At 43.0% G+C, this 11,031-nt stretch overlaps 1 protein-coding gene across 1 annotated transcript in view; it reads right to left on the reverse strand.

The window, feature by feature from the left end:
• ATP11C (ATPase phospholipid transporting 11C (ATP11C blood group)) overlaps window positions 1-10,145 on the reverse strand; it is a 273,446-nt gene extending 263,301 nt beyond the window's left edge. Inside the window, exon 1 of the mRNA XM_073599256.1 lies at window positions 9,691-10,145. Within this exon, the coding sequence (XP_073455357.1) occupies window positions 9,691-9,717 (27 nt within the window). The 5' untranslated portion in view covers window positions 9,718-10,145. The remainder of the gene's footprint in view (window positions 1-9,690) is intronic.
• Between the last annotated feature and the right edge of the window lie 886 nt (window positions 10,146-11,031).

The following is an 11,031-nucleotide window of genomic DNA, read 5'->3' on the forward strand; positions in this document are numbered from 1 at the left end:
AGCGCGAGAGAGAGCGAGCGCGAGAGAGAGCGAGCGCGAGAGAGAGCGAGCGCGAGAGAGAGCGAGCGCGAGAGAGAGCGAGCGCGAGAGAGAGCGAGCGCGAGAGAGAGCGAGCGCTCACATTTGTATGGATTAATAAAATCCTTCTGCTAATAATAAAAAAAAAAAAAACTTTTACCAATTTCAATGTAAAGGCAACCCATTTACATGTCAACAGAATCAGACAAGTGTTTTCCACCAATACATATTACAGACAATCAAGTTAAAACACAGAAGCAGCCTGGGGACATCTACAGAGTGTAGAAGAAACTCACTCTTCAACATTGCTAGCATATTATATTGAATGGAGTAACCTGCAGGTTTGTACCAGTGGATAATTAAAAGCTTATCATTTCCCTTGCTTGTTAGATGTTGCTTACTATAACAGAAATGTAGAAAGTACTGTATATCTAAAGTCAGGAATGCTTTATTTTACACTGTGGATAGAGCAAAAAAAAAAAAAAAGATGAAATCTCCTGCCATCTGTCTACCTCTGGGGAGATTTCCCTACACTTGCTATCCAATAGACCAGTGGTAGGCAACCTGGGGCCCTCCAGCTGTTGTGGAACTACATTTCCCATGAGGCATTGCAAGGCTGGCAGTTGCAATTACTTCCAAAAGGCATGATGGGACTTGTAGTTCTGCAAAAGCTGGAGGGCCCCAGGTTGCCAACCCCTGAAATAGGCCAAACAGGTAGTGAGTGGAAAATTCCCACTTACAGTTGTCACCAGAACAAGTGTCCCCATTGGAAGATTTCCTCTCCATTCCTGCTCTGATGTCATCTTTAAAATTTTGATCTCTCTTCATTTTTAATCCAAGTGGTAGTGGTCATTGAGACAGTCAATCCCCCCCAGCAGGGTCACCGACACCAATGAGAACCTGAAAGGGGTTCTAATTATTACCTACTCTGTTAACCGGTTCCCGACCGGCTCCTGTAGATATACGTCGGCAGAATGGCACGGCTGCGCAAAGTAACGTACCCGTATGTTACTTTGAATTTGCCGCCGGCGGCGCACGCCTGCCGCGATCTCCGTTATTTGGGTCGCGGGTCCCGCGGACTTGATCGCCGTGGGCATACCCGCGATCGCCTCACGGAGAGGACGAACGGGGAGATGCCGTTGTAAACAGCTTCTCCCCGTTCTGCCTAGTGACAGTGTCACGGATCTCTGTTCCCTGTCATCGGAAGCAGAGATCAGTGACGTGTCACACACACAGCCCATCCCCCTGACACAGTTAGAATCACTCCCCTAGGACACACTTAACCCCTCCCCGCCCCCTAGTGGTTAACCCCTTCACTGCCAGTGTCATTTACACAGGAATCAGTGCATTTTTATAGCACCAATTGCTGTATAAATGACAATGGTCCCAAAAATGTGTCAAAAATGTCCGATGTGTCCACCATAATGTCGCAGTCACAATAAAAATCGCCGCCAAAACTAGTAAAAAAAAAAAAAATTAATAAAAATGCCATAAAACTATCCCCTATTCTGTAAACGCTATAAAAAACTTTTGCGCAAACCAATCAATAAATGCCTATTGCGATTTTTTTTTTACCAAAAATATGTAGAAGAATACGTATCGGCCTAAACTGAGGAAATAATTTTTTTTTTTATATATTTTTTGGGGATATTTAATATAGCAAAAAGTCAAAAATGCGTTTTTTTCAAAATTGTCGCTCTTATTTTGTTTATAGTGCAAAAAATAAAAATCGCAGAGGTGATCAAATGGCACCAAAAGAAAAATCTATTTGTGGGAAAAAAAATGACATCAATTTTGTTTCGGAGCAACGTCGCAGGACCGCGCAATTGTCAGTTAAAGCGACGCAGTGCCGAATCGCGTAAAGTGCTCTGGTCAGGAAGGGGGTAAATCCTTCCGGGGCTGAAGTGGTTAAAATTAATTAAAAAAAAAAAAAAAAAAAACACACACACTTTAAGGGTCCAATCAAACCTAGGCAGACCATTGCTGTGCAATATTGACACGTCGCACTGTAACCTGCATAGTTAAGGCAGCCCATTCAATTGAATGGGCTGCCAATGCATCAAGCAGCCCAAAAATTATACCAGCACCATTTTTTTCAAAACGCAGTGTAGCACAACATGCTGTAGTGTGCATTGCGTGTAGTGCAGCAAATGAGTGTCAGACGGGCATTTCAGTGGGATTGAAAATAAATGGCGTAAAAATCAAAACACATGTAGAGTGTACACTGTAGTCATATAACAACTTTCAGGTGTATGCATGTATAGGCATAACTTTTTTTTCTATCTATGAAAAGGGTAGGGAAGGGTCAAACCCAGCGTCCGATTATAACTTTTTTTTTTGCCGCCTGTGTGCCAATGGGGAAATTTCCCCTTACTTCTGATCTCAGAGACACCAGAGGAAGTTAGAAGAAATCTCAAAGAAAGGGGGAACAAAAAAAAAAAAAAAAAAAAAAAAAAAGAGGGCTTCTTTTGTGAAAATTGAGAATTTATTGTTTCACAATGACTGCAGCTACAACAGTCAGTGAGTGTTTGTTTTCAAGCTCATTTACTGCTGGTTAAAAATTGTTATAGCCTGGACACGTGTTCATTTTAACTTTAAAGTACAGTTAAACCCTATATGGATTACATTTAGTTTGCTAAAGCACTATATATCAAACAATTGATATTTTTATAATACACATTGTGCCTCTTTTCTATCTCTGTGATAAAAACTGAAATTGGAAAAAAAAAAAATAATAAATAATAATAATAATAATAATAATAATAAAAATCGTAAAAACCTAGGTTACAAAAGATTTTAATCTATCCTGAAGTGACAGCGTGCAGCAGGGGACTAGGCATTGGAGACGACCCAATCTGGTACATACATAAAGTACAAAAAAAAAAAAAACACTTTAGTAAATGCACCTATTTTTTACCACTTCTTTAAAAGGACTTAAAAAAAACCTGCAAGCATGTAAAAGTAGTGAGGGGAATTCTCTTCAAACAGGAACAAAGACAAATATTCTAATAAGCAAAACTCCGGCAGCAGTCAAATGACCAATAGTGCAGCACAAGAAATAACACAGACTCAGTACTGCAATGCAGTGATCTGCTATGTGCATCAGGTGTAGAGTGAACAATATGGATTGATTTCTTTTAGAAAAAACAGGTACAGGTTCTCTTTTCTCTGGGTAAATCACTGTTGTAGTTACAAGCTTTTAGAATGTGGTCACTTAGTAATTTGTCCACCAACCCATAATTTCCTACTCAGTTCAGCAAATATAAAATCTTATGAGAAGATACACCTCCACAATTCATAGTGGAATTTACAAAGCGAAAGTACATAAAGCTCACGTCCAATTTTTAGTGAATATAAATTCACTCCCTCCTTACAGTATAAAGAAGCAAAAAAAAAAAAAAAAAAAAAAAAAAAACCCTACACAAACACCACACTGGTTAAAAAACAAAAAAAACAAAATTAAAACCAAATGGAATATATTGCACCCTACCAGTCCTTAGATGTGCTGGCTGCATTCATTTTCTTTTTTCAGGCTAAGCATATTTGCTGCAAGTACAGAAAAATACCCATTGTCCAAACTCCATGATTTAGTGATTCTCTATTATCCATATGATTTCATAATGGGCTGAACCCTCAGGGACCCCACCTTTTGCCCTCCCTCCACGTCTTCTTCTTGTGAACCCTCACTTCTTTTTTTCCTCCTCTTTGCCTTTGCAGCTCCAACACCCTCTTCCTACCCTCCCGCACATTCCCTAAATCATCCGTATGGAGTCTTATACCTACACTCATTAGGTACACATGGAAGACTACCACGACCCCAGTCTCCAGATCTTTATATGTGCCTAGAAGTTTATCCAATTACAACCTACAACAGGGACCCTAGCCTAAAGCTGTGTATGCACATATTGATATTGGACTGGTCCAGCAGGAACAGGTTGAATTTCGATCTGTGTGCAGCCCTCTTTGTTCAACTGAAGCCGATCATTAGACCAGCTTCTGTTGAAGGGTCCTGCTGGAAAACCATCATTTAATGAGCCGATGCCGGCAATGGCTGCAGCGCTGATCCGTGTATTCCGATAGAGAAGGTGGGTTGTCCTCACTGTCAGAATACAACAGCACAGTGGGGGAGATCCCTGCATCTAAATCTCTTGTGTGGATGCAGAAATAGGCGAGTTTTTTTATCCCCCCCCCCCCCACTTGTTCGGCCTGCTGTTTTGGGGGGAAAAAAAAAAAAAAAACACCCCACACAACAACTTCCAAGGTATACTAAGCTTTACACACCTCAAACAATTGCTACTTCCATCTACGTATGTTCACATCAATTAAATACATGACAATGATGTTATCTTTGTTTACTTCTCAAAATGATGTAAAAGAAAGACAGTCACCGATCCATTAGCCAATAGCCATTTAGTGTTCTGAACTAAAATTTTAAACTACTGTATATTATCAGATTAACCAGTTATGTTCCATAAACACCTCCCTTCAATATAAGGTAAGTGAGAAGATGGGAAGATGTTTGTAGTGCAAATCAAGAGAGCAGTAAGAGACAATACTTCTACTCCATAGATGAGTGAGCATTGTGACTTCATTCACACTTCAGCATTTTGAATCGGACAGATTTGCCATGATTCTGCCAGCAGATTTCAAAGCGCCAAGGTGTATATGACAAATCACAGAAAGCACATTTTAGATGCCGCTCATTTGAATGGCACCTAAAAATCGCGCTGCAGTTCTGCCACGATTCTCGCACAATAAATCGTGCTGCAATCACAGCAACCCGCATCGTGTGAAGCATGTCGCACAGAAGTAGAGCCTGAACTTTTTTGGGCCACAAGCTTCACGTGATGTGGGTTGCCACAATTGCAGCGCGATTTATCACGTGACAATCGTGGCAGAACCACACCGTCATTTTAGGTGCCATTCAAATGAATGGCATCTCAAATGTGCGTTCTGCAATTTGTCATTCACACCTCAGTGCTTTGAAATCACAGGCAGAACCGCAATCTGCCGGCAATTCAAAACACTGAGGTGTGAATGCAGCCTGAGTGAGCATTATCACCCTCAGACAGGCAGTGTGTTACTGGCAGGATCACCAGGTGAAACTAAAAAGAAAAATAAAACAAATGCAGCCACCACATTTAATATCTACACACATAATGGGGTTTTCTCAGATATGTTGGAAATGCATGACAACATATTAAAGACATAAGTCATAAGGGCTCTTTAGATACAAAGCATCTGCAGAGACATAGGACAGGCAAAGTCACTGATGAGAGGCTCTGCAGTCTTCTGGTATCACTCATTCACAATCCTCATTAGTCCTCTGAACCACCTTTACAGTTCATCTCCTAATACGAGTTTCCCACTCAGGTCCAGAATTTTCTATACAGCTGAGATAGTGGTGAAATAGAAGCAGACGCTGCAGAATTTACATTTCAAAACAAATATGGTACAGCAAACATTGCTTTTAGATCCCAGCCTCATCTCCACTGTCCTGTGTGCTGCATTAATGCGTGTTACGTCTTCTGTTACGGTGCGTTGTATCAGTCTGATCATTTGAAATTCTACACACCAAAACAGACCAGAAAGCACACCAGCACAATTTGTCCTGGAACAATGCATGGTAGTGTGTTACCACCTGTTGTGGTGTGCTACTATGCATGTGCGTAATGGATGAATGCCAAATGCATTGGGGTGCCATTCAAAATGAACGGCACCACCAACATGAATATGTGCATAGTGCATTAAAGAAATGCATATTACTGCACCACAGGTAACCGTAACCAACACCTGATTATAGTGCGTGTGTTCTGTCTCCTTGCGGGAATTGGTCATAATGGCATAATGAAGGCTACTGTATGAAAACTGCAGCCAGGCACACAGGTCAGAACAGGCCAAGCTGGTCCAAACTATTTTCTACAATACAGGTGTGTCTGCTGGACATGCTATATAAACTGTATGTACCGTCAGCTATATACACTATACAGCGATGTATTCCAGGAGTGGGACAGGAACTTCCTTTCCCACACTTGGAACAAAATTGAGTTGGGCTGAGCATTGCTGAACCAATACAAAGCTTCCTCTGAATGGCTGGAGGTGGGCAGATGATATAACTATATCCGCCTCAGCCAATCAGGAACCTTTGTAGTCATTCACAGAATACAAAGCTGCCCATGAATGACTGAGCAGCATTTAGCCAAACTTGGTTTTGTTCCATTTGTGTGAAGGAAAGTTTCTGTCCCACTGCCAGAACACAGCGCTGTATAGTGTTTGTAACTGGGGCATTCAGCCATGAGATAGGGCACAGGTGCATTGCTAAACCCTGCTGCTTGGCAGCCTGTCAAGCTTGTAGCCTTTCAAGCTGACAGCTGCTGTGGCTTGATGGTTCTGGGGGGGTACACCTATCTGTACTACTGTTAAGGGCATTATGAACCAAGAGATGAATGCCCGGAAAGCAAGAAGTCTGTGTTCTGGGCATTGGTCTCTGGAACATCCTGCCCTAAATGTTCATACCGCTGGTGCACTGTCCAGCCCTATCAACTGTCAGTCTCTCATAGAGTTTGACAGGCTGCTGGCAGCAAGCTGGATGGCACACCTATGCACCCTGCCCGTGGCCAAACGTCTGTTATACAAGGGGCCTTAAAAGAATTGAACCCTTGTAGAGGATCTCACCAAAAAACATGCATTGCATAGGATGGTTATCTTTTATCATAGTGCAGACATCTGAGATAATCAGTGAGTCAATTACACAGGCAGGAAATGACATTTGTACAGAACGCCATCAGGTTGCCATATTGCATTGAAATTTACAGAGATACAGCTGCTGCAGAATTAAAAATAGAAATTGCATTTTTAGGAACATTTAATTACAGTATGGTTTGTGTAGCAATTGTATATGAGAGAGATAAATTAAATATATATATATGTTTTTTTCCCCTCTTCACGAAAGTGGTGGTAACCTTAAACCATATCAAATCCCCCTAAAATTTTGCCCCCTTTAACCCACCAAAAGAAAAAAAATTCTAATCTTTACTTACCTTCTCCAAAAAAGCACAAGGCATTTTTGTACTCAGATTGGCACCAAAAGCAACCACACAAAGTGGCAGGATACCAGGAGAAGAAAAAAAAAAAAAAAAAACCCACACACACCTCTTACAAACATTAATTGTTATGTTTTGTTGGCAATGTTGTTTTATAATAATAGCATCTAAAAGACTGCATGCTGTGATGTAAAAGACTGAAGCATTGTATAAATAGGATCTAGGACTAGGGTTAGAAATCACAACTTGGCACTCTGATCTCTACACCGACGTCCAATCCATTAGAACTGCAAGTGTCGAATATGTAACATGTGGACCGGGTGTATGTTGGCTACAGTAAACATAGTGGTTGTATGTCATACCATAGCTGTGCTAGGAGTGCTCTGCCATGTGTTCATAACATACCAAGAACAATGGAGAAAGGAAACAGCATTCTGCCATCACCTACTGTGCTAAATGAATAGGGAATCACCAAGAAACATACTGCAGAGTGAATGTGTAGACAGACCAGACACCAAATAAAAATGTGTTGGCTCCTTAGAACAAATAGGCAAACAAAAGTAGCTAAGCGGACACACTAAAGAAAAGGCAACATGTTGAAAATAGATCATTATCTGGACCACCACAAGACATGAAAGTCATCTGCACAGCAAGGGTTTGTTATTATAAGCTCCACATGAAAACAAAGGCCACAACCCAAACAGCTTCCCACCTCTATGATGACTTAATGAAGAGGTGACACTTGTGAATGCATTGCATGCTCTGGAGTGAACCTGGAATAACTGTCACCCAGGAAACATCGCTGTCTACAATCTACTACACAACAACGCGGCCATCGCCAGCAGCTCTGCCAATGGAGGATGGCAAGGTCTGACACATAGCACCAACTTATGCTGCAGCCCAGTACACACATCTCTAGTAATAAACACAGGAGGAACAATAAGGAATCCATCTACACAGCAGAGTGCAGGAAACCATTGATGGGGTGTACAGACCAGAACCATACACAAACCTGCTAATCTTCCACACATGTTCAGTAGGCTGCACAATGTTTGTGATTTCACATTTAGTCCTATGACAAATGTACAGGAAATCTACAATCCTGTCCACCGATTTATACTCAGCACAACCATTGGTTACCGATAATCCAATCATGTCACTTTTCACCTTGTGTGACATAAAAGACAAATGAATGCAGCGCCGACATCTTAAAGAACGCAATCACACTTCATTTAAAAAAAAAAAAAAATAATAATAAAAACACAAAAAAACTGCAAAATGTGCATCACGCTTGCAGTGTCATTATTTCTTAATGGCATTCAATCGCAGGTCGCAATCCCGCATTTTGTCACACAAAAAGTGAAAAAAAAGGCTTGGTGCCAAAAAAAAAAAAAAAAAAAAAAAAAAGGTACATGAGCTGCTTTGGTGCGCGTGTCGTGTGTTGTGTGTCACATGTCATGTGTCATGCAGCCTATACAAGTGAAAGTGATGCCCTGTGTGGTTGCAAAAAAAAAAAGAAGAAGAAGTGCATCTCTCAGGTGTGATTGCAGCCTAAATCTTTAAATCAGGGTCTCAAACTGGCCCTCCAGCTGTTGTGGAACTACAAGGCCCATCATGTCTCTAAATGTGGGAGTCATGCTTGTAACTGTCAACCTTGCAATGCCTCATGGGACTTGTAGTTCTGTAACAGCTGGAGGGCCACCAGTTTGAGACCCCTGGTTTAAACTGAAAGCAGTGCAAGTACCTGATTCTTAATTGGTGTCGGCCCCTGCACAGCAGAGCTCGGACTGAGAAAGGGAGCGGCAACACAAGCAGCCAATTAGTTGTGCTGCAGTGCAGAGCGCTTGCTGACAGGAGGAGAGAGCAGAGTGCCAGAGATGGGCTAATCGCTGTGCAGCATCACCTTTCACTGACCAATCATAGACTGAGGACAGGACAAGACCTGTAAGTGGACTGATGGCCACCCATGCCCCCATTTCTTTTTTTCTCTATTCCCATCAATGTGTGATCCAAACAAATCCACAAACAGCTCAATTGCCAGACCTTCCTTTTAAACTCAATTTGGATCGGATTCAATCAATCTGAGATGATTGGTCAGGAAGGACAAAGCTTTGCATGGATACAATCCTATCTCCATCCATAAGATGATGAGATGAGGCGGTGGGAACAGAGAGGCGATAAGACGTCTTATGATTGGATATTAGCTATCAATCGAAATCCACTTTCATGTGTGTAGCGTATAGATTGAACGGGCTGTAGACTATAGATTGAATACTCCTATAGGATGAGATCGATCACTTACTGAATCGTGTATGGCCAACATCGCTGAACCGCAGCAAGGAAAGCTCAGGTCTCCTGCAATGCCAGACAGGGCTGTGCTGGGTGACAGAGCTGTGTAAATCTCAAGACTGGATGGACAGACACATTGTGTGACAGATAGGAGCAGATCCCATGTATGTCTGTCACCATGTGCTCAGCTATATATAATGACACACATTGGGTCCAGCAAAGGCTCCTCTGATCACAGACACAATCTGTAGATTGTCAGCTCTTGGGCTCAGAGGTCTCCAAGCTGTGATCGCACACTATGAGATGACAAGACCGTTACAATGCAGATGACAACACTCACCAGCCGATTGCAGATCTGCCGGAACATTGCGGAGGATGCTCAGGAGGATGAAGGCAGCATGGAGGGTGTATGAGGATCAGCGGCTGTGTATGTAGGAGATCCCCCCGTAAGGCACTGATCACAGCATTCCAAACTACAGGGGCCCCTAGAGCATCTGACAGCCAGGGCCACACTCTGTGTATATCCGTCCCCCCGGGGATCACCGCTCCCTCCCTCCCCACAATGAATGATGAGCCGAGTAGTGGAGGAGCTCAGCCCGGAATCCCCGGCTTCCCCGCCCCCTCACTACCATCTCTGCTGACCCCGCCCCTCTGTGAGCAGAAGGAGGAGTGGCCTCCTAGTCATGGAGTTCACACACAGGGACAGCCGCTCTATAGGGTGCTGAGCGGGGTGCTGAGCGGGGTGAGTGAGCGGTGAGCCCTTCCCTCAGTGTACGGTACCGAGAAACTGAAAAAGGGAACCAGGAAGTCAGCGCACACTGTGCTTATTCCGGGAGGGGGCGGGACTCGCACAGCAACACGGAACCCGCCAGCGTCAGCTTGAAGTCACAGCGCCCCCTGCAGGTCCCCGCCGATCAGGTGTCTGAACCCGGAGTAATGGGGCCGCCTGCACTGAGTGACATGTGTCTGCATACACAGAACAGAATGTGGGTGTGGCCTAATTGTCAGAGCTTGTTGTACCCATAGAATACCGCCTAACCACATGCTTCCCACCCACAGTACATCACTACACAGAGCATCAGTGGTGCATTCTTGTGACCGCTGTTTCCATGGTGCTCGGTACCGACGTGTGATCCCGATGACCAATCATAGGGATCACACCTAAGCAAATCTTCTATTCATGACAGCTTGCTATTGTGATGCAGTGATTGGCCCAAGCTATCACATGGAACAAACATACATGTGTTAAGCTATCACATGGTACCTGGGCCAATCACAGCACCCTGGAGCATATGATTAGTTGTAGCCAATCACAGCATCACAAAACTATTCGTTACAGTTAAAACAATTGCTTGTAACAGTGATCACCACTGATATAAGCAGTAACCGTTTAAAAAAAAAAATCCCTGATCCCCACCCCAGAGTAGTATAATGTCACTATGGTGACACTGAACAACTCTGATGATAGTACCGTATTTATCGGCGTATAACACGCGCCGGCGTATAACACGCACCCAAGTTAAGGAGGGAATTTTAAGGAAAAAAACTTTTAAGAGTAAAGTTTAAGGAAGAAAAACTTACATTAAAATGCCCATCAATGCAGCGTTATCGGTGTCCATCTGCAGCCTTGTCAGTGTCAGTGCAGCCTTGCCCCAGTGTCCATTGCAGCCTTGTCAGTGCA

This window comes from Aquarana catesbeiana, linkage group LG09, assembly GCF_042186555.1.
Source record: "Aquarana catesbeiana isolate 2022-GZ linkage group LG09, ASM4218655v1, whole genome shotgun sequence".
Taxonomy (NCBI): domain Eukaryota; kingdom Metazoa; phylum Chordata; class Amphibia; order Anura; family Ranidae; genus Aquarana; species Aquarana catesbeiana.